Here is a 24,570-nt window from a genome sequence, read left to right on the forward strand (position 1 = left end):
TCTCGCTGCTCATCTGCTTTCCTCATTCAGACAGGAAAGAACACCTACAGAACCCCATGAGGTCATGGGAAAAGAGCATAAAAGCACCCTAAAACACACACACACACACACACACACACACAAGGGCTCTTATACTTTGTACTGTATGTATATGCTGATTTAAACAGTTGGCTCTGTTTCCTCTTACTATTCAGCTGATTTTAAACTGTTTGCTAAGCTACTGATCTTTCAAACAAACCATTTTAAGAAGACCTACAAATGTAAATTTGTTTTCTGCATGGGTTATGCTAGTCTTATAAGCAGATCTGTACCAGTTCTGGTACTTTTTGGCACTAGATGTGGCCAGGAAGCACCTACTTTCACAGGAAGGGTCTATTTGACAAATTGCAAATATCCAATGGTTTTTGCTCAAAGGTCTCAGATAACATTTAAAAACATAACACTATCAAAAGTTAATTGTTTAAGTATGTATACACTACTGGGAGCCAATGAAATAGCAGCTTTTAAGATTCTGAAACCTGTGGCCAGATAAGTGTAGAAAAGATTGTTGAAAAGGCTGGGAGTTTTGCAGGTACTGTATAGGTCTGCAATATTTTCTTACATTATGACAAAATCTGATCAAAATTCAGGATTCAAAACTGTTTAACCGTTTTCCGATGATTTAGGTAGTGCAAAACTAGTAGCCATAATTGCTTCCCTTACATCTTTACCACAAGCACAGAACTAAAGCACTGAAGTTCAGATAACCATATTGCCTGATCTTGGGGTAAAATTTGGCCACACTATAATTTTAAAGATATTGCTTCATCTCTAAAGCATTATTTAATTATCTCCTCATCTCAAGAATGAAGTACTGCATGATGACATCCATGTTTTTCACTTTACTTCTTGTCCTGTGTGCAAGCATCCATGCTATGACCTCTCTGAGAAGGTGTGTGTGGACGTCAAGGTGCCATGTCCTCATATGCTGTCATTGTATAAGAATGAAGTAGATCAGATTACTGAACACACATGAGATAGTCCAGCTCCACCTGTCAGTATTCAGGATTTGGACAATGTGAAGACTCTGCAAGCTTGGCTTTAGTTTCAGCTCATGCATGTGTGTGTGTGTTTGTGTGTGTGTGTCTTGGCGTTCTCTTTCTTCTTGACACTCAGCCAGCAGGCCAGCACTCCATCAGTGGCCTTCCTGCTGAGAAATTCAGCAGGACATGAGGAGAGAGAGAGAGAGAGAGACAGAGAGAATGGGAAACACATGTTAGGAGGATAAGTGGAAGGGCAGCACTGACACTCTTTCTCATTCTCTCACTTTTTTCTCTCCCTCGACACACATCCGAACGGTGTGTCCTGGTTAGGCCTACATGTTTGCAGTGGATACATTCGGCTATCATAGCTTATAAAAATGTACTAGAACAACATACTTAGTTCTAATAACAAAGTCTGTTCTAAACCTGCTGCTTGTGTCCCATGCTGTAGGTTATTCACGTAACTCCAACAGCGTGTCTCCTCGTGGCTATGTGCCGAGCTCCACGCCTCAGCAGTCCAACTACAACACCATCACCTCCACCATGAACGGCTACGGAGCCGCAGGCATGACCAACCTCGGCGTGCCTGGTTCACCCAGCTTCCTCAATGGATCCACTGCCAACTCGCCCTACGCAAGTGAGTAAACATGACCCTAGCATTATAAAGCACCAACAAAGCAACAATAAAAGCAGATCAATAGCAGCATGCTTGTAGAATACCTGTACAGGTGTTGCTGTAGTTGACCTGTAAAACAACAAAGATCCTACTGTTGTTTGAGGTATTTGGTGACTACGTGACTTGAGGTATCTGTGACAAGGTTCTAGACCTGCATAGGTACAGGTAGAGTTTGCTTGTTGAGGTGCTTATGTAGTTTTCCTGAACAGATGCTACAGGGTACGGTACAGTCTAATTTTGTAGGTGGCTTTTTTTAGGCTTCCTGTCCATGTGTTGCCATAGTCGACTGGTAGTTTTCCTAAACAAGTGCTTCTATAATCAACTGCCCAGGTATACTCTACCTGGCACGGGTGTTACCAGACCACAGACCAGGAGGTCTAGTCCACTTGTATGGGTGTTTCCAGTACCTTAATTGTAGTTGATCTGAACAAGGGGTTCTGTATTCTTCTTACTTCGATGTATATATAGTCTACCTGTGTAGGTGCTGGAGTATTTTAACTGTACAGGTGTCTCTGTAGTCCACTGGCACAAGGGTTGTTGGGCAAGTGGTGTTTTCTATTTGTATGGGTGTTTCCAGTATTTATTTGTAGTTGATCTGAAGGGGTTCTTTATTCTTCCCATGTTGATGTGTCTGTAGTCTACCTGAGTAGGTTCTGTGCAGGTGTTTCTGTAGTCTACTAGCACAGGAGCTTTTATGGTCTGTCTGGGATGGTGTATGCTATATGTTTACCTGTTGACCTATTGATAGTCTGTCATTGATAATTTTCCTATAAAGGTGTTTATCAAGTTTCTGTACTGGTGCATGAGTAATTTACATGTTCAGGTGTGGTTTGGTCATTTATCTGTACACTTGTTGGGCTGTATCTGATATCTGACCCATTTCCTACATCCAAAGCTTGAGTGCCCCTACAAGGAGGCAACAAAATCCAATGTTGTCTAGCCTGGTTGCTAGATCAGGAAGAGACGGTTTCGGCTTTGAAAAAGTCTCACCATCACTAATTACTGTCACTCATGCTCATCTTCCTCCTCATCCTCATCCTCACTAACACATTAACATGCCTCTCATGCCGCTCAGTGTCTACGCTGAACTCTAGCCGCCAGTGTCGATTCTCCTTTCCCATTGCTTTATAATTTATACGTCAATGGCATGAAATTCAAACAACATGCTTCTACTTAGGCACGTCGGAATGGGCCGAATGTGTAATACGCCCTCTTGGGTAATGGAGCTGTGCATTTAAGTACTCGAGTTGTTGTAACTCAGTTCATATATTCTGTCCGCAGTGCTCGTGTTTCATTTGATTGGCATATGGTTGGCAGTCACGGTGGCGAGCAAAGCGACAGGGTTTTATTTCATTTGCTTTTAGCACAAAGGACTTGGCTGGGAAAATAGATTTAGCATTTCAAGGAGGAATGTGCTTTCGGCTAATCTGTATTCTGAAACGCAATCATGCATCGTGGGTAGATTCACCAGGTAGTTTTTTTTCTTCTGCATGTTTGGTGTCATGTTTTTTTCCTTTTCTTTTTTGTGTGCCTGGATTGAAAGACAAGCTGTTTTTTTTCCATTAATGCTGTGTTCAATGTGAGCTGTTACTTAAGAATTGTCTGTGATGCTCTATAAAAGATGTAACTTATGGATTATGTGAGTTATGGATCAACTTTGCCATTCCGGTAGCATCCTCTCGCATCCCCATCCTCCTGCTCCCTTCCAGTCGTACCTTTGCACTTCATCCGCGCCCTAATAACCAGCATGAGCGTCCTCCCGATCACCTACTCACTCATTCATTCATCCGTGTGTGTGTGTGTGTGTGTGTGGACACCTGCATGTGTGTCTGTTTCATTCACCATCCCTTCCCCTATTGATCCTTCCTCATCATCTTCATCATCATCATCATCATCATCATCATCTTCTTCTTTTTTTGGCATTTTCTTTTTTGCATCCATCCCTTCTTCTTCTACTTTCTACCCCTCCATTACTTCCTCTTCCTCATTCTCTCCTGTTCATATGATCTCTGCAGTCAAACAGAAGAGCGCCTTCGCCCCCGTCGTGCGGCCTCAGACCTCCCCGCCCCCCACCTGCACCAGCACCAATGGGAGCAGTCTACAGGGTGAGCACCCCACCCCCTCTCCTGCCTCTCAGCCAATGAGAAACGATCCTAAGAACACCTAGGCTCATATCGTCCTAATCAACAAAAATGAATCAAAACCAGAAAAAATACACCTTACAGAAATATTCAAGGTCAAAGTTGATCCATAACTACGGGATTTATTTCCTGATCTGTCACTGTAATAGGGATTGATGTTTATGTATATAAAAAAATTATGACAATAATTTTATTTTTAATTTTCTCCAAATTTTAAAGGTTAATGTTGATCCATAACCATATTTTTTCCCCAAATTATTATTGTGATAAATTTCATTTTAGATGTTTTTTTTCTTATTTTTTTCATTTCTACAGAATTAATAAATGAAAGTTTATCCATATTTACAATTTTTTGTTCCAAATTTATTGCTAAAAAAATTACTCTTGCATGTAGTATAGTATTGCATGTAATAGCACCTAAAAAATTAATCCATAACTCTAATTTTACAATTCAATCTGATTATTTTCTATTTTTCTAATCTATTTAATCTATGATCTATTATTCTAAGAGTAAAATTTGAATTTTCATCATATATAAATGCTCGTAACTATATAAACTGTACAAAATCTCTTACATTTATTTATTTATTTATTTATTTATTTATTTATAAGTAAATAAAATGGAATAACATAATGTGTTTGGGTTAAATCATATTTTCATAATTTTTTTCTAAGTAAATATTTATCCAAAATTATATTTTTATGTCAAATCATTTTTTTTCCTTACTTTTTTCAAAATTTCCAGATTTTTTGTGGTGTGATTTGATATGATACAATTTGATTTGAAAGCTAAAATGTACATTTTTGAATATGATTTTTTAAAAATAGCATGTAACATAATAGTGTAATAATGTGTCAATCACGCTAAAAATTTAATGTAAAATATATATTTTTTTAAATTCCCTGCGCTGACTTTTTAGATGATCTGATCCAGACCAACTTTGTAATTTAACATTTATATATATTATTAAAGACATAATTATGGAGGACAAATTATTTTTGATGGAACTGTAGACTGTCTGCTTAAATCTCGTCTGATTCAACTATTATTCGATAAATTCGATTTATTATTATTATTATTATTTTTTAAATATCCTAAATGGGATTAGGACGTGGTCTTATATCCGTATTTCTAAGTAAAGACTTAGAAGGTATTTTTTCATAAAAAGAAAAAAAATGGCTAATTAATTGTGCTTCTGGTTTCTGGTCGCTGATCGTGTTTGTGTTGTGTTTTGCAGCCATGGCTGGTCTCATCGTCCCTCCCATGTGAAGCAGGAGGAGAAATCTGTGCTCATTGAGCTTCACCTGATGAATAGAAAACTCCACGATTCTCAAGAACTCACCGACTCAAACAGCATCTTAGAAAATATCCTCACATCATCATCATCATCATCATGGAGGATTTTTTTTAAAATTAAGAACACAGAAATCTTTTCCACAACCTGGACGAAGTGCATTAAAAACAAAAACAAAAGAGATAAAGACTAACAAAAATTGCTTTCGTCTGATATTTTTTCGTCGGATGGATCGACTCCCCTTTCCAACGTCATCTCCTGATCTTCCGGGACTCGATTTTGTAAAGAAACAGCAGCCGAAGCCACGAATGCGAAGGCAGCTAGATCGGAGATGATTTCAACGCCAACTGAACTGCTCGGAGGAAAACATGCAGGCGTGACCCGCGGCTCGGCTCCGGACTTTTTATTTTTTTTCATTTGCATGCAGAGCGGACCTTGTTTAATTTTAGTTTGTATTTGTGAACTTCATCACGTAATGACGGAGCGAGAGCCAAGCGGAAAAAGGGGAACAAAAAAAAAGCCAGGTTGAGAAGAAATGAGGAAAGCTAGCTAAAAGTGCTAACTTCTTCCCGCTCGAAATCATCGGCTCGTACGAAGTCTCGCCAACGTCCATTTCTACCACGTGTTCCACGTTTTCTACCATTCAAACAAATCCATCCTTTCCAGACTGATCTTATTAACCTGATACCCATGCACAAGGTTCAGCATCTTTCTTTTCTTTTCTTCTTTTTATTCTTATCTTCTTTTCTTTCTTCTCAACGCCGAGTCGATGAGCGTGTAGGTACGTTAGAGAGTCGCAGGTTTGTGTGGATGGCTAGAGTTACACCAGGAATGCTTTCTGCAACTTTATTCACATTTAGGTACCAGACATTTAATGTTGAACTTCTTGTGAATTATTATTATTATTATTTTTTTTTTTTGTATGTATTTATAAAAAAAAAAAGTATGTTTGAGATTTGAGATTTCTTTGGTGATTTAGGCCTGAATTATAGTATCCCATATCGCTTGATGTCTTAATACCTTTTAGATCTTGTAAAAAAAAAAAAAAAAGTGTGAAAAGTCAACTTTTTCTTCTTTTTTTTTTCTTTGTAAAAACTGAAAAAAACCCAGAAAAATTCCATGTCAGGTCATCTTTTTTTTTTTTTTTTTTTTTTTTTTTTTTAAAAAGCAGGATGTACTCTTCACCACTTTTGTAAAGGGAAAAAAATTTGTATATTTCAAGTTTTTCTTTCTGTAAAACAGCATTTTTCTCGTTCACAGCCTTCCTCGTCCTGTGAGTTTTTTGTGACAAAAACCCGTGTACGTTCATCAGCGTTCTTTCTAACTGCACTGTTTTCGTTGAAGAAACTCTCCGGAGAAATTTATCAGTTTTATATAGCGACAAACAAATAGAGTGGGGGAGGGGGTATGAAATGGGTGCAAAAAATCGAAAACACAGGCATATGCAGCGGTGTGTTTGTGTTATTTTGTTACTTTGGTGATGACCGGGATGAATGATTGGTCAGCACGCGGTTTCTGAAACGGTTCTATTTGAGCGTCGTAGTGGTTTTTATAAAATATAATTTTTTTAGAGTAGAAATAGTAGAATTGATGAAAAATCAAATTTAGAAATTCAGCCCACTGTGATGCCCTGAATGTAATACTTGGTTCAGAGGAAAATTTGGCGGCAAAATATGAATTTAGGTGCGAAATTTGAAAAAAAAGCAGTTTTTGTAAAATTCAGATTTTAGAATTTTTGCACAGAATGTATGTGAATTACATAAACAAAATGCATTAAATGCAAAACGAAGTCATGCGGTTTGAAAAACCCTTCCGATTTTTTTTCTTTTCTTTTTTCTTTTTTCCCCCCTAATTTCTAGAATAATTTCTAATAACTAGAATAAAGAATTGAATCTGATTGGATGACACGATGCGGCATGGTGGTTATTCTTCTTTGAAACTTTTAAGCCTGGCCACACATTAGCGTGATGGTCCTGAATGATGTTGTAGTGACAAAATCTGAAAAAAAAAAAATCATTAATTATTTGACTTTGGAACTAAATTCTTGTGGCTACATTTGTATAGACTTGTCACTATAGAAATGAGCTCAGCTTTAATATATGAATTTATTCAAAAAACTTAAATTACCACCATGTCGTTACCCAGCACGTTATTGCCATTCCGTATGATTTATCCAGCAGATAGGAACAACGGAAACTGTATTTATTTTAGGAAGCTTCTGTGAAAAGATTCTTGACAGCGTGTCATGAAAAATGTCATTGGATTGTGTGACAGGAAAAGGTCCCAAGCTCGGATAAAAATGGGAGGGTTGCGTCAGGAAGGGCATCCGGGGTAAAACCTGTGCCCAGTTGTTAAGACCCAGTTGGTCCGCTGTGGCGACCTCTCCCACACGTAGGGAGCAGCTGAAAGATCAACAACAACCTGGGACCGGCACTGAGAGCTAACTTTTCAGTAGCTGGGTTAGCGACCCTGCCCAGGCCGAGCCACGGCAATGAAAGCGCGGGATCTTGTCCTGGACCACTGGGGAGTTTTCTGTAATCGCTTACTAAACAAGCAAAATTCCGACCAATCAGAACAGAGAATTCACCAGCACTGCGGTGTAAAAATGAACTATTATTCTAAACATGCTGTTTACATCGAATTCATGACACATGGTTGACACTATCGAACTAGCTAAACAGAACAAACGAAGATTTGCGCTAGAAAAGAAAGAAACAAACGTTTTCGGTTTGGATTTTGTTTTGAAAAGTGATATCAGGAACATCGATCTCAGCGGGTGAAGCTGGCTGCTATGTTCGAGTTTACGGATGCACCAAGTAACATCCTTTTGAAGCTAGGCTCAAATTGTAAACTGGAACGTATGCAAATATTTGTATATACGATTTTGCGATAAAATAACACAAATCCTGTAATAAAACGACGAATACAACATTTTGAATCAATTTTGGCACAAACACTATAACGTTTTCTTTATTTAGAAAAACGTCATCTTGATCACCGTCATGATCCAGCGTTAATCGTTGAAGAAATCAAATTCGCCGCTTGTTACAGCAACAACCTCGACTGAAAACTTCACCTTCGAGTGCAGCAAGTGACATCAAATCAAAATGGCTGCTTCCAGCATCAACAGTAAACAAACCTAGCAGCTAAATCAGTAGAAAATTTCCTCCTGCTTGGCAGCTAAAGCAAAAAAAGCGTCATTTTCAAGGTACGATTTTCCCAGAATGCACTTCATCACCTCGACGTTCCAACATCACCCACTGAGATCCTGAGATTTTACATTTTTTTAAAAATTGAAATCTATTTATTTGACCGTATTTTTTTAATTACTTTTTTTCTTTTTAAATCAGATTCGAAGCTATCGAAGGTTCTATTTGTACGACATCGTCACGGTAACGGAAACGGTGCAGGTATAAATAAATATATGTACAGCTCAATTTTAGATGTAAATTCATATTAAAAATTAGGGTGAGTTGATGAGTGAGGATATGAGATATATCTTTTTAAGAAAAAATAATTTTTTCGTCCTGAACGGGAAAGAACGGACTGGAGTCATCGCTATTTATGTTCTGTACGTGTGAAAAAGATTTATGTCACATATTGAGCCATTATACACACACACACACACACAACACACACACACACTCACTTCCTGTCTATCCTGTCATCGTGTTGCGTTTTAGGGTGTAAGAAGGACTTTTCTTTTTTCTTTTTTTACTTTTTAAAAAGGGTTAGAGGTCCTGCTTTCTGATCTTTGTGAAATATTGAAATATATTGAAAGTATATCAAAAGCACAATGTTTAATTAATGTCTTTAGAACCCCGAGGAGAACCCTTTCGTCTCTCCTCTCACACATAAATGTGCTGTACATAAATGCATGTTTTATTTTTTTTCTTTCTTTCTTTTTTTTCTGTGATTTCGTGGTTTTTTTGTACAGAAACAGACTAATAAAGATTACATTTGGCTTGAACAAAACAAAAAATCTGTGTGTCGTTGAAAAAGGGATGCTTTAATGACAGCAATAACGACGACGAGACGGTTTAAGTTTTATAGCGGCGGTTAACGCGACCATTAAAATCAAATTAGCGGAGATATTAAAAAAAAAAAAAAAGGCATTAAAATACGCCGGGAGAAAAAAAAATAATAATACGTCAATAAAAAGATGAAATAACTAATTAAATGCAAATTTTCCAAATTAAATGATGGTGTAACAACAAAAAAAATGAATAAATAAAAAAAGCTGAGAGAAAAGACATTAAATACAAAAACCGAGGGGAAACAATAAAAAAGCAAATGATCAATTATCAAAAACTAATTTAATGAAAATTCATTTAATAGCCAGACAGTTATTTATTTATTTATTTATTTATTCTTTTATTCTTTTATTTATTTATTTGGTTCTCAGTTATTTAGCTTTTCGAGTATTCCAGGTTTTGTTGCCATAGTAACTAATGTTTTAGAGAAAAAGATATTAAAAAACAATTAAATAAAAATAATACAAAAAGTGAGATCTTAAAAAAAGGTAGGACAGAAAAAAAATAATTATGAAGTTAATAATTAATTATTATTATTAGCTGCTGGCTTATTAAATTAAGACTTAAAAAAAAAAACAAGAGATAAAAATCCAATAAAATGAAATAACTAATTAAATGCAATTTAATTTCATTCTCAAAGTTTTTTTTTTAAAGATAAAAACTTAATACATCATTTTAAAATAAATAATAAATTATTAAATGATTTAATACAGTATTTTATAATTGGAATCTTTATTGAGATGTAGTAGCTGTCAGGATTCTAAATCCTGTTGCAAGTAAAAAGAAAAAAGCCAAAAAAAAAAACAAAATCTAAATCATTAAAAACAATTTCTTTTTTATACTTTTATTTGTGAGATTAAGATTTTGTAGTTAGACAAATTCAAGATTTTGGGACAAAAATACAAACATAAATGATGTTTAAACTTTTTAAATGTGAAACATGACACATGGGTTTTGATCAAGGTCCTTAACCCTCTCTGCTCCAGGGGTGATGTATCATATCTGCCCCTGTACTCTGACCCCCAACTTCCTCAGCTGGGATATGTCCACTGTGATTTGTCCACTGTGGGGCATTTGATCAAGACCCTTAACCCTCTCTGCTCCAGGGGTGCTGTATCATAGCTGCCCCTGCGCTCTGGCCCCAACTTCCTCAGCTGGGATACACGAAGGAAAGAATTCCACTGTGCTATAATGTATGTGTGGTGATAATAAGGCTTCATGCCCTCTGTTCTTCTTCTAAATACAACTCCAGTTTATGTGTATGTGAGTTTAGCATGCTTAGCATAGCAGTACGGCTAGAAACTTAGCTAACTAGCATAGATTCATAGACATAATGAGAAATATTCACTCTTCAATCTTAACAATATTCAACATTATTTTTTTGTTTTCTTGTTTTGTTTTGTTTTTTCAATTTCGGCTCATTTTATTTCGTAAAGTTCCCGATCTCAGATGCTAAAAAACATTTGGTAATTTTGTTTTGTCACTCTATCCTAATCATCTTGTCTTTCTGTTTAACTGAATAACTTGAGAAAAAACAACCAAATAAACTTTCTCGAGTTTTCTGCAGAAATCCATTTTTCTTTATTTTATTTAATTGAAATAAAAAAATATATATATAAAATTTGATTTAAAAAAAGTATTAAAATAGCTTTAATAATAATTTATTTAATTAAAATGAATAAAAATAAATAAAGACGTCATTTAATAGCGTGACTGGACTAGATAAAAAATTTCTAATACATTTTACAAATTGAAAAAAAAAATAACCAAAAAAAACAAAGCATGGTTTGTTCCTGGTAGTTCTCAAACAATAAGACCTTTCTCTGTGTGTGTGTGTGTGTGTGTGTGTACACATGGGCACGTGCGTCTGAAAAGCACAACGTCGGCTCGTTTGAACTCTAACACTTTGATGCTGTTAGATATCAGAGGTCGTATCAAACCGACAGGAAGCCTGTGTGTTATCTGCCGAGTGTGTGGGAGTGTATCGGAGCCTTGCATATCTCCCATCCCACACACACACACACACATGGAGCCACGGAGCCAAAGAACACACACAGACCTTGAACACGCAGGTCATGCACTATCAGCTATCTTCAAATGTTAAGCAAATGTCGGGGAAATAAAAAAAGTGTTTAAAGATGTGATTCGTCAGGTTTTTTTGGTACTGAACACACTCACTCGAGAATATTAGGAATAAATTACGGAAAAAGAAGAAGACTTGTGAAATGTGGTGTAAAAACAGGTTTAGTCTGTTGCTTGTTATTAAGATTACAGGGTGAAGAGGTGAAGAAGGTACAGGAGTTTAAGTACTTGGGGTCAACAGTCCAGAGTAATGGAGAGTGTGGGAAGGAGGTAAAGAGGCGAGTGCAGGCAGGTTGGAATGGGTGGAGAAAGGTGTTGGGAGTTCTGTGTGATATCAAGAATCAAGGGGAAGGTGTACAAGGCAGTGGTGAGACCGGCCATGCTGTATGGTTTAGAGGCAGTGTCACTGAGACAGAGACAGGAGTCAGAGCTGGAGGTAGCAGAGCTGAAGATGTTGAGGTTCTCTTTGGGAGTGATACGGTTGGACAGGATTAGGAACGAGTACATCAGAGGGACAGCTCATGTTGGACGTTTGGGGGACAAAGGGAGGACAGATTAAGATGGTTTGGACATGTCCAGAGGAGGGAGAGTGAGTATATTGGTAGGAGAATGTTGGACATGGAGCTGCCAGGCAGGAGGCAAAGAGGAAGGCCAAAGAGGAGGTATATGGATGTAATAAATGAGGATATGAAGCTAGTGTGTGTAAGTGTTGAGGATGCAGAAGATAGGGATAGGTGGAGAGAGACGATTCGCTGTGGAGACCCCTGAAGGGAAAAGCCGGAAGAAGAAGAAGAAGAAGTCTGTTGCTTGTTATCTTACTGTGTTCTCCTGTTTCGTGCTAATCCTTACTTCACTCTTTCTCTATCTTGCTATACAGTTTTACCTCGTCCAGGTCTGAGCTTTTGTTTTCCAAGGTCTAGTTTTCCTTTTGTTTGGTTTGTTTAGCTGACTCTGAGTCAGGGACGACTCGTGTTTTGACTCCACCTGATGCCTCGTCTGATAACCGAGGATTCGCCAAAACTCTGTGCTGTGTTTTTTTTCCACTCAGCATTCACAGATTTCTGTTTCTAGCTTTGTGCAGCCACATGAGATCAAACCAAAAGAGTCATGAAAAGCCACTTAAGGTACTTGAAATCACCGGAAACGGGAAGATCCGAACTTCCCAAAGTGTGAACCAAAAAAAAAAAAAAACCCTCTTCCAGCATTACAGAGTCCAAGACGGTAAATTTACAGAAGTAGATATTGATCAAAATACACCGATCAGGCATAACATTATGACCGGTTCCAGGTGAAGTGAATAAGACTGATGATCTCCTCATCATGGCACATAAGTGCCTAGCAAGCATTGTCCAGCTTTACTTCCTGTTTAAAATTTAAGCTTTGGCTATCCCACAAAAACCAACTGCCTAGCTAGCATTGTCTAGGTTTACTTCCTATTTAAATTTTAAGCTCTGTCTAGCAAGGAAACACTAACTACCTAGCTAGCATTGTCTAGCGTTAATTTCAGTTTAAAATTCGATATTTGGCTAGTAAGCAAAGACTAACTCCCTAGCAAGCATTGCCTGGCTTTACTCGCTGTTCAAGGTTTCATTTCTGGCTAGCAAGCAAACACTAAGCTTTACTTCCTGTTTACAATTTAAGCTCTGGCTAGCTAGTTTTCTTTAAAAAACACAAATTAATGGAAGAAGTAAAGAAAATAGGTTCCTTTTTGCTTCAGCTAAACACTTTTAGTGGCTTGTTTTGCTGTGACTTTCACGATCTCAGGTGTTTTAATGTAATGTTTTTAGCGTGATAGGATCTGTTGGAAAAAGATTATCTGTCAGTACAGTAGATATTTCTCAGAATTCCAGACAGAAAGTTGTTGAAAGTATCTGGCGAGGCTTTACTGTAGAGAATGTAGCGAGTCTTTACACTGTGTGATGCTGTAATAGGAAGCTGGATCTAGATTAGCTTGTTCAAACGCCAAATTTCCACTCGTTAGCCACATTTTTACCAAAAAAAAAAAAATGCTCCAGTTAAATCTAATACCCTAAGGGTTCCTGGGTTTGCCTCCACTGAGCAACCCTCAGACTAGCGAGGAACCTGGACGTCAGCATGTGAGAGCCTTTCTCACGGTTCAGCTTGGGTCTAACAGGGCCAAGAGTTTTGTCGCTCGCTACCGAGCGGCGCAGGAAGCGGAACAGCTTGAGCCGTGTGTAAAATGACGTCCGTTAGTGGCGGTTCAATAAGCGTTTCCGCAGTTAATGTTTTATACGGAACGGAAAAGAGGCTGAGGCGCTTCTGAGAGGGTTCGGCGGTGCGGGTGGTTTACGGCTGATTTAGCTAAAAACACAAACGGGAGAGTGTGAGTGTGTGGAAGATGCTGAGAACAAACCACGTCCTTCATGTGAGGGGAAAACCCAGGTTTTTTATAAATTTATTTATTTATTTAAATGTCAAGTTCACATGCTGGAAGCTTCTCACACCAGATTTCCATCTCCATGAAGAAAAAGAGAAGAAGTAATGGTGCGCAAAAGTCAAAATTTTTCACCAAAATGCTTTACTAAAAATCAGCATTAATATTTTATTTATTTAAATCAGCTTTTTTGATAAAAAAAAATATAGCTGTATAAAAAGTTTTAAAGGAAAAAACAATTTAAAAAAAAATCAAATGAATAACTTCTGAGGTTAGTTATTAATTATTCATTATTTTTCCAATTTTTTTTATGAGTCATGAGAATGTCATTTTGCTATTAAACACTCACACTTTGGACACGTCACTGAACATTCGGAGAACGTTCTTCACACAACGTATTTGTAAAGTTTTCACACTTTACTAAGCTTCCTACTAATCTAAGCTAACATTAATGCTAAGTGTAGTTTTAGTTTAGTATCTAGACATTGCTTTATGGAATTTTTTGAATGATAAAAAAGACTGGGAATGTTACAGTTTAAATAAAATAAAACACGTGGAATCACGGCTGGGTGGGAAGTAGGAAACGTGAAAAAAAAAGAAAAGTAGATGATAAAAATAAAACATGTTTCCATTTGAGTGACTACTGAAACCATGTTTTGTGCAAACTGATGGTTCTGCTCTGAAGAGGGTGAATATTTCAGTAGGAGCTGATAGAGTTACGCGAGAGCAGAGCGCGAAAGTCCTTCAGCAGGTGTTCGAAAGTTTGAAGCGATCCATCTTTATCATCCTCCTCCTCGTCATCGTCATCATTGTCAGAGAGCATCAGAGCTGTAGAATAGCTTCCCAGGACACCAGAGGTTTATGACCGTGTAGCGGATCATGTTGCGTTGACTCTTCTGCCTGTGTGTGTGTGTGTGTGTGTGTGTATGTGTGTGTGTGTGTGTGTGATAAGACTGATAACACCACTAATGACAGGTGTTACTGAATCATATGAGGGGAAACGCTGCATTCAATCCCACTTCACAGCTCAGGTGAAAAGCAGCAGCACCTGTCACAACAGCAGCACCATTTTATTTATGAATTTTCATGAAACAAAATTCATTACATAAGCTTTGAATGACACAATAATTTTAGATTAGCTTAAGAAATGCATTTGTATATCGATTTTTTAGAATATTGTTTTCTTTAAATGAGATTGTTTTTGAATTAATTTACTTTACATTGTCAAAGAATTTCCTAATTTGACTGTGGAAAATTTTTAAAAAGTATTAATTAAAATAAATATATACTTATAATAATTTTTAAAAAATCTAATGATAAAGTTCTAAGTTTAATCAAAGAGTAATTATATTTTCCATGAATTATATTTTTTTCCATAAAAAATAATGCTCAATTAAAATCAATACTATTATTTTATTTATTTAAATATTTGCTTTTTGATTATGTAAATAGTTTAAAAATATAGCTGTATAAAAAAATATCAGTTTTAAAGAAAAAACCTAATTACAATAATAAAAGAAAATTCAAATGAATAAATTCCGAGTTTAGTGAAGCATTCATTATTTATCCATTTACTTAAAAGATTTTTTTGTTTGCAAACAAAAAGAAAAAAAATAATACTGATTTAGTCCAGCATCAGCACTATGATCTTGCGAGATATTATTAATATATATATATATATATATATATATTTAAATGCTTGCTTCCCATCATCGTTGTTCTAGCCTCGGATCACACCCTGCACTTCATCATCTTATTACTTTTTTCTATCACAGAAGAAATATGTTCATTTCCTCGGTGAAAGAGAGCAGAAAACGAATGTTGTTTGTTCAGTGCAGAGAAACACTCCTTGTTTTGGGCTCTTGTCTTTTTTTTCCTTCTTTTTCCCAGCATGTTTCTCACGGACCTTTCTCTGCCAAAATGGTGTCCAGAGCAGAAGACGAACGCGGCGCATGACACCTCCACGAGGAACCTCTGCTGAAGAAAAAACATACAAAGAGCGCTTCTTCCACCTGTTTCCCTTTTTCATCAGTCTCCATTTTTCTGGAGGAGGCAGGATGTTTGGCTTGGCTGCTCCCTGCCCCATGACTTAATCCCTGGGTGCTATTGTTAAATTTTCGAGCAAAATAATGAAAACCAAATGTGGCACGGGACGCTGAGATCGGGTTTCAGGCCAGGGCTTCGACCGAGTTTTATTTCCAGTCGTTCAGGGCGACTCGTTCGCTCAATGTTTCCCTTGTAATATTACGCCAAACCTGAGATCTTGATTTTGTCAAATTGAGCGAGTATCGATGGGAAAAACGTTTTTTAATGAGCAGAGCCAGAGGCCTGAAGGAGCACCTCGAACCTGGAAGTGATAAAGCAGGACAGGAAATGGACAGTGAGAGAGAAAGAGAGAGGGGGTGGGGGGTGGGTATTTACAACCTGTGATAGTTTTAGATAAATAACTTAAAATGTTTAAATTATAATCAATACAAATACTTCACAATTTTTGTCTTTATTAAAGTGTGAACCCAGAGCTACGTTAATGATAAATTAAACAAATAAAAAATTATAATATTTTTATATTTTATATCTTCATTCATTTTTATATTTTGTTTATATTTTATATATTTTGTAAAAATATTATATTCTATAAATAAATATTCTCTATAATGTAAACTGTTTTTTTTGTTGTTTGTTCGGACCAAATTTAAATTTAATTAAAAAATTTTTTTTCCCATTTATTTTTCAATTATTTATTAGAATTTTTGTATTATTATTATTTATTTTATTTTTTACCCCCCCCCCCCCACACACTCCTTTTTCATACAAATTTGCATAATTTGACCCTTTATTTTTTAAGTTGCTGAGTTTAAACCTTGAGGTCTTGTTAAAGTTATTTATGAAAAGCGGTTGCGAGATGAGGGCTTAGTCTAAAAATGATGGTCACCAGAGCTTTGCAGGTTTGATGACCAGATAATCCAGTAGAGGAGAATAAACGAGAATAAGAGAAGAGCCAGATCGGATAACAGCGGTCACGTCCAAACAAACAGGTTTTAAATCATCCGACCAGGGACTGTCCTACTAACACATCTGGCTAATTTGCAAAAAGTTCTCCCAGGCTGCTCGTGTTTTGGAACTTTTCAAGGTCTGTTGTGTTTTGTCTCGCGGAGCAAAGTCACGCCGGACGAAGCGCAGGATGCTTTGGGAAGGAAGTTTTTTTTTTTTTCGGGCGAAAAACAGTACACGGAGTTCGCCTTTTGAATCAGCAAAGACCTGACGAGAATCTCCCAGGTTCGAATCCGAGCTAATAAATCAAGGCGAAGCCCGGGTGTGTTCTCGCGCCGCCTCCCTCAGCTCTTCGCTAAACGAACAGAATCCGTATTGCCTAATGAGCGGGAGGAAATGGAGGGGAAAGGAGATGAGAGAAGGACGTTAAGAAGTACCTAATACCTCTGATGGAACGAGCAGACGTGAGCTTCAGCCACCTGCCAAAAGAGAGCAACAGCAGCCAAGTCAGGGATTTGGCCCGAGCCCTGGCAGAGGAAGAGACGTCCATGTTCTCTGGCAGATTTACAGCGCGGCGGGAGACACAATGAAGCATCCACGGCACCCAAAGACATGTTAAGGATAAGTCGAAGAGCAGATCGTGAAGACAGGGTTTTCAGTGGCTCAGGACTTTTTGATATAAGTCAAACCTACCTCAGCTAGCATCAGGTGATGAAGAGAAACAACGAGGAGCCATCAGCACTTCGGCTGTAAAATAACGGTTACAGACGATGAGTCTCTTTCAAGAGTCTGAGCCACTTCAAGCTTCTACAGTTTAATTTTATTGTTAAGCCTTAAAATATAAACAAACGGCTAAAGCTAAGTCCAAAAATGTAGAATAATACAAACTCTTGTTTTAGTTTTTTAGTCCATGCAGATATCATGGCAAAGCAAAGTGGTGGCAAATGTTTCGGTTCATGAGCAGAAAGAAGGATTAGCATTCTGACATTTACATACATTTTTCACACATTTGTTAGCCCGCTATCTACGACAAGCTAACTTGACAGGAAAGTTTACGGCGACTTTCATAAATGTTCACCCGAAGCACTAACTGACTCGACTGGACAGGATTTCTTAGAAAATGTATGTATGCATCAGTCATAAGTTTTTCATGGTAATTGTAGCTAACATGAGCTAACCTGACAGGATTTCTTAGAGGATTTTAAGGTTGTTGTTTTTTTTTTTTTTACCAATATTCATAGATTCCACTGGCCTTATTCACGTTTTCACTAGAAATGCTAGCGATTTAGCTAACATGAGCTAACCTGAGAGGTTTTCAGAGAGGACTAAAGCCATCTAGCTAGCTTCAGCTAATCTGACAAGATTTCTGAGAGGACTTTCATAAACAGTCATAATCTTCACCAGTAACATTAGTCATCTAGCTAGCTTCAGCTAAACCGACAGGATTTCTTAAAAAATGTATACATTTTATTCATCAGTCAGAGTTTTTCATGCTAACTGTAGCTAACCTGACAGGATTTCTTGGAGGATTTTTAAAAATGTATTTATGAATATTCATAGATTCCACTGCTTTTATTCATGTTTATCATTTTCACTGGGGATGCTAGCTATTTAGCTAACATGAGCTAACCTGAGAGGTTTTCAGAGAGGACTAACACCATCTAGCTAGCTTCCGCTAACCTGACAGGATTTCTAAGAGGAATCTTTAGATCATGTTAATAATTTAGCTAACACTGCAAACCTGAGAGGATGCCTTGGAAGGTTTATTCCTAAATCATAGGGTTTTTTTTGTAGTAATAGTAGCAATCTAGCTAATACAAGATAACCTGGCAGGATTTTTGAAAGGAATTAATTCAGGTCATATTAATAATCGTTTATTATGTACAGTAATTATGTACAGTATGTATTATGTATTATGTACAGTAATGTTACCCAGCAAGCTAAACTAATTGTTCATGGTTTTCAATGGTAATGCTAGCCATCTAGCTAACACAGCAAACCTGATAGGACTTCTTGGAAGATCTATAAGTTTTATTCCTAAATCATAGTTTTGTGGTATGAGTAGTGATCTAGATACCATTAGCTAACCTGACTTATGAATTTTATTCATCAAGTTTTTCATGGGAATAGTAGATAACAAGAGCTAACCTGATGAGATTTCTTTGAGGATTTTAAGTTTTATTTATGAATATTCATAGATTCCATTGATCTTATTCATGTTTATCATTTTCACTAGGTAAATGCTAGCTTTTAAGCTAACATGAGCTGACCTGAAAGGATTTCTTGATTTTTATTAATGAATATTCATAGATTCGACTAGTTTTATCCATGTTTATAACTTTTCTTCACTGGTATTGCTTGTCATTTAGATAACATGAACTAAAAAATCCTCTCGGTTTTGCTGGTGTCCATAATTTCACTGCTAATATTAAATATTTAGCTAAAATGAGAGAATTTCTAAGAGGATTCTTAAGTTTCTATTTATATAAATATTCATAAATCACTGCTGCTATGTATTAGCACTACAGTAAGTAAACCGTTTGGGTTTTATGAGTGCACTGTATAAAGTAGCATCTATAGGAGTTAGCTTGTTTGTATAATAACGCTACTGATGGGGGTGTGTTATTAAATGTTGAAACTATTGATATTTGTCAGTGTGTGAATGTGCGCAGGAGCGACTGCACCGTGTATGTTTTCATGTTTATGCAGAAGAGAGACCATTTACATGTTGTAGAAATATGAGAAATGCCACTCAAGCATTCCAGAGCGTCTCTGGAGGCAAAGCAGCAATTATCTTCAGAGCGTTTATTTGTCTAGCAAGCGGAAATGAACTACACAGACAATAAAAAACTGTCCATTACTTTCTGTATTTCGATGCCGTTATGATATATTTCAATGCCAAAGCCAGAATACATGGAAAGCAACCCCAGAAACCCCTATGAAAAATGATAAATATCATGATGTATATCTTCATACAAGGAACACGGTGTATGCTTTTGCCTCCAAGACCTTTTCCGCCTCACAGAACTTATTCAGAACTGCAGCTTTTTCCTTCGGGAGCATTCCTGCCTGATGAGAAATGTTTATACAGCAGCTGAACTCAAAAGCGCTCCTGTTAAGAAATGCAAGCAAACACACTGTTCACGCTTAACCTTGTTCTCTAGTTAGCAACACTCTCTCCCGCTGAGCCGGGCCATCTTTTTAGATTCTACAGAAATCCAACTGCAACATTTTTATTTTAAAATAAATCTTATCTTTATCTTATTTAGAAAAATATCGATAGCATTGGAGTACCCGTTAGCTCTTTACATGGTCGGGGAGTGTACTTATATAGTGTTTGTGTGTGTAAAAGTAGAAATGGGAATAAAAAAATGGAAGGATTTTGGCCACCACTAATCCCCTCCGAATTTTATGATGTTTCCTGAACAGAACACAATCTCTGAAAGAGAACGTAAGGCCTTGAAGCAGGCTGATATTACAGCCAAGTTCCTCCACCTGTATGCAGCCTACTGAAGGACTTTTGAAACAAGAGACTGGAGGAGACTCAACTTTCAGAGCAGCCATATAAACATCCACCATCATTCTGCCCCAGCTTCATCAGTCCTATAAAAAAACCCCTTCGGGAATGCGGCGAGTGAACAAGAGTTCCAGCCTGGCGAGGACTAATATTAAAACAACGAAGGCCCATAATTATCATAGAATTCCAAAGAAGCGTGGCCCTTAATTAGGCCACACAGGATCCTCCTTATAAAGTATGGATGTAATAAATAAGCCATTAGATGGGCACTAAAAGAAGAGGAAATAAAAGCAGCGGCAGGAGTGGGGCGAGAGAATGGCCCCAGCTCAAAGAATGATGAAGTGTGATGAGAAGGACTGAGGCCCAAGGGTGACGGAGCCCATCCTCCTTCCTGCTCACTCCTCGCTGCTTTAACTCTTCTGCTCCTGGCTGATTTTAAAACCCCTGGCACCCACTGTACACGTTGTCCATAACTATCTTGGACAAGCTGAAAAGGTTGCACGAGAAGCATTGTTAGGGTTCGGATAGGGAGAGGGTTTTTAGATGATTGACAGACATGGAAATTAAAAATCAAAGCCTGGAAGCCTGGTAGCAGTTAATCAAGTCTTCGGAAATAAGCAAATCAAGTGAACTACATGTTCGGGGTCATATAGAGGTTACTTAAACTGACCGGTATAGAGTGAAGAACTAGCAGGACAATTTGATGTCTAATGGGATGAATGGGATTTATAGCAAGTTCACACTTTATATAAGTAGGAAGTTACACCGATTATTTTCAGAGATCTTAATGCTTAATGTTTGAGGAAAATGTTCTCACATGTTCTCCAGAGTGCATCTGTGTTTCCTCTTGGTTATTTGGTTACCCCTTCTCTTCAACAACTCTCTCTCCAAAAACAAGCCACTAAGAAGTCAGATTAACCACTGTAATGTAGTGGCATCCCATCCAGGATGTATTCCCACCTTACGCCCAGTGTTCCTGGAAAAGGCTCCTGAAAAAAGCCATTGCAGCCTTGACCAAGAATTTACTAAAGATGAATGAATGAATAAATTAATATATGAATGAATATTGCATCCTGGAGGACATCATCATCATAAGACCTTCGATATTATTCTTAAAGAAATCGGCTTCACAGAATAATAACCATTATAAACTCTAAACTATCCCAAACGAAACTCAGATGTATCGTAAAGAGTGTATAAAAGGTCTATTGCACCATAGATTAAGCATGGAAAAAAAAGAAAAAGGAGAAAATTAGTGAACAATAATAAGTAATTTCGACATCAACTAGTTCCTAAGTCCTAACTCTGCCATCTACGGACTAACCGATGCCTGCTGCAATAGCCTTATTAAGAGCTGCTTTGAAGTTTGAACAAAATCTCATAACTATGAAATGATCAAACTCCTCCTAAAGGAACCCTACAGTTTTATTAGTTTTACAAGTGTGAGCTTTACGAATGTCCGTTTCCCCACACCAACTATAAGAACAGCAAAGTTTAATTGTTAACCAAAGGAATCCAGAGGAGAACTTGACGATGATTATGGCAATAACTCTCACAGATACTAATTACAAATGGCTGTAAAATAATTCAAACCGCTCATGCTAATGAATACACAGGGGACCTATTGTTAAAATCCATTAACAACCTTCTATTTCTTCCTCTTTTGTTTCCATTTCTTCCCACCACACCAGTGTCATCTTACCAGGCCTAGCACAACAAATGAGACTTTTAAAGGTCATTATGCTGTCAACATTTCCATAGTAAATTATTAATTCTGAACGAATGAACTAATTAACTAACTTAAAATCATAACACACATGAAAGGGACGAAGAGGAGAAATTAACCAATGGCATGGAAAACTTTTGTTAATTAGATCCATTTGCAGTCCATTCAATCACTCGGGTTCTTTAGCCTTAATTTAAACCAGGGAGTGGTATGAGTCCTTGAAGTGGTACAATGTAGCAGAAACCAGTGCCCCAAATTCTTGGTAGTCTTTGTTGTTTTACTGTTTGACACATAGTTCAAGACCGTGTTTGTCCATCAATCCAAGGTAAGAGATCCTCCATAGCAACTTGTCTCTATACTATCCAAGTTATCTCACACAAAACAACCTTACTAGATGAACATGGATGTGAACTGGTCTTTGCTTTTAATGCACAAGAAATGGTTAACTCAAAACAAAAGTGCCAATCATCACTCCTGCAGTGGTTGTTCATGTAACAGCCAACATTACTGAACTGTTTAATGGTGCATCGCCTCATTGACTCAACATTTTTTCAGTGGTCCATTCATTCTAGATCTGGAAACTGGGAAATTCCCCCACCCCAAAGTTTAGGCATCCTCTGGGAACACTTGCAGGCCAGGACAAAATCAACAGCTTCTCCTTGTCAGAGTTTTCTTATAGATATTCCTGCTTGGAAATAACTTTCACTACATGGCCAATGGTTTGTTCATAAAGACCTGATTTGCCAAGGTTGGAGTGGAAGAACTCAAGTCTCCTGCACAGAGCCCTGACCTCACCCCCACTGAACACCTTTCTGGTGACTGCACCCTAAGGTTCTTTACTTGACTTCAGTACATGACCTCACTTGTGGCTGAATGGTCACAATTATCCCACAGTGTAGCCTGTTCAAGAAATTGTAACCTCACAGACCTGTGAGATAGAACAACTACCAAATGTCCTTGGTTCTGTACTTTAGATCTCCTGCATAATGTTCAACCTTCTTGTTCATGAGATCTCAAACAGCATAGTCATGGACATGGAGGTGCCTCTTCAGTTGCAGTTCAGGGCTTTCAGGTGTTTAAACAAGATGATGGTCTAAATCAGGGATAGGTAGTGCCAGTCCTAGAGAGCTATTGTCCTGCAGAGTTTAGCTCCAACCCTAATTAAACACACCTAAACAAGATATCTTCAGGGTTACTAAGATTATAGACAAGTGATTTTTTTCAGGGTTGGAGCTGAAATCTGCAGGACAGTGGCTCTCCAGGACCAACACTGCCTACCCCTGGTCTTAATACTAACCAAGCATACCTTTTACCTTTTTTGTTGTATTTACCCAGTCAAGCTGGACTAGATACAAGAACTGTCCTCAATTGTTCAGCTAGCTTGCCAACTACAATCCAAGGATGCAGATTGGTCATTGGTGAGTAAGAGGTTCTGGGGCAGCTGTGTCCATGTACTAGGGAAGATGTGGTTCAGCCGTTAAGGCTTTGGATAACTGATCGGGAAATCATGGCTCAGTCACCGATGGGTGATCAGGAAGGTCAGGAGATTGGGTGAGTTCAAATCTCAGAACTGCCAAGCTGCCACTGTTTGATCAAGACCCTGAACTCTTTTCTACACTTTTGTATCCTGAATCATAAGTGTTAAATGTAAGAAATCACAGTAAGACTAGGCTGGTATACAGTCTGCCCAAAGACGTATAACTGGTAGCCAAGAGCTAGGCTTTTAAGCCTTTTGAGCCACTGCAGATTTGGCACCATAGAATGAGTATGGCTTCTAAAGAGCAGACGTCGCAGATCGGCTGTACAAGAAACAGTTCCAACAGGCCTAATTTGTTGTTTTCCTCTTACAGTAACACCCTCTAATTCTGTCTGCATGTTTCTGTTTTGCCATCCATTTAATGCTTGCTGCTGACTCCTGGGGATGCTCGACTCGACAGGGCAGGCGGCTTCTAATAAAAAGTATTTGACATTTTAATTGCATTTTTTCTCATCAAGCAGTAATCTGCAAGATGGGCTCGCTTTTTCTTTAGAGACCCATAAGGATGATGTTATGATCAGTAATTTCTTTGATAAACACTCCAAACCCACCCCTTCCCCCCCACTCATCCATGTGGTATTGAATGTTTGGGGCAGGTTTGCCGCATCTGTTCTCTGGGCTCTACTGTTAAATAGGCGGTTGATTGGTACATCTTGTTTCTACGCCTCCAGCAGACAGAGGGCCAGCAATCTATTTGTTTTGAGACTGGCCACAAAGTGTATCGTTCCAAATATTGAAATTATACTAACACTCGTTAGTTTCCTTAAACCGCTCGAGCAATGCTTGGACGGTAACGTGTGTACATACGAAAGGTACAAACATTGTAAATACATAACACTGTGTATTTGTTCAGCGAGGAAAGTTTTCATTTGTGTTATACTTACAAGATTTATTATTTTAAACAAGGCCAAGGTGAGAGCGGTCAAAAAGACAATAACTCCGGGATGTTCAGTGTTTGTTTAAGTACTCTATAAGCTCATCAAGGCTAATAAACCCATGTCATTCCATATCTAATATGGAGTGCTTTGAGCGTACATAATGCACTTAATGGATTACTTTGTCATGCTAATCTGTGATGTACACAAAGACAGCTTAGACATCTGCTCCACTGTGTGGGAGTCGCGGCGGGCCGCTGAGATATCGGACTTTCGCTG

At 37.7% G+C, this 24,570-nt stretch overlaps 1 protein-coding gene across 3 annotated transcripts in view; it reads left to right on the forward strand.

Annotated features, from left to right (window-relative positions):
* LOC131343355 (transcription factor COE3) overlaps positions 1-9,103 on the forward strand; it is a 103,425-nt gene extending 94,322 nt beyond the window's left edge. For 2 of the 3 annotated variants that reach the window (XM_058374972.1, XM_058374981.1), the window contains exons 14-16: positions 1,474-1,659; positions 3,714-3,803; positions 5,078-9,103. In XM_058374972.1, the coding sequence (XP_058230955.1) occupies positions 1,474-1,659; positions 3,714-3,803; positions 5,078-5,109 (308 nt within the window). In that variant the 3' untranslated portion in view covers positions 5,110-9,103. The remainder of the gene's footprint in view (positions 1-1,473; positions 1,660-3,713; positions 3,804-5,077) is intronic. The other variant, XM_058374991.1, reaches the window with a different exon arrangement.
* The last annotated feature ends 15,467 nt before the right edge of the window (positions 9,104-24,570 follow it).

The sequence above is a fragment of the Hemibagrus wyckioides genome, linkage group LG02 (assembly GCF_019097595.1).
Source record: "Hemibagrus wyckioides isolate EC202008001 linkage group LG02, SWU_Hwy_1.0, whole genome shotgun sequence".
Taxonomy (NCBI): Eukaryota; Metazoa; Chordata; class Actinopteri; order Siluriformes; family Bagridae; genus Hemibagrus; species Hemibagrus wyckioides.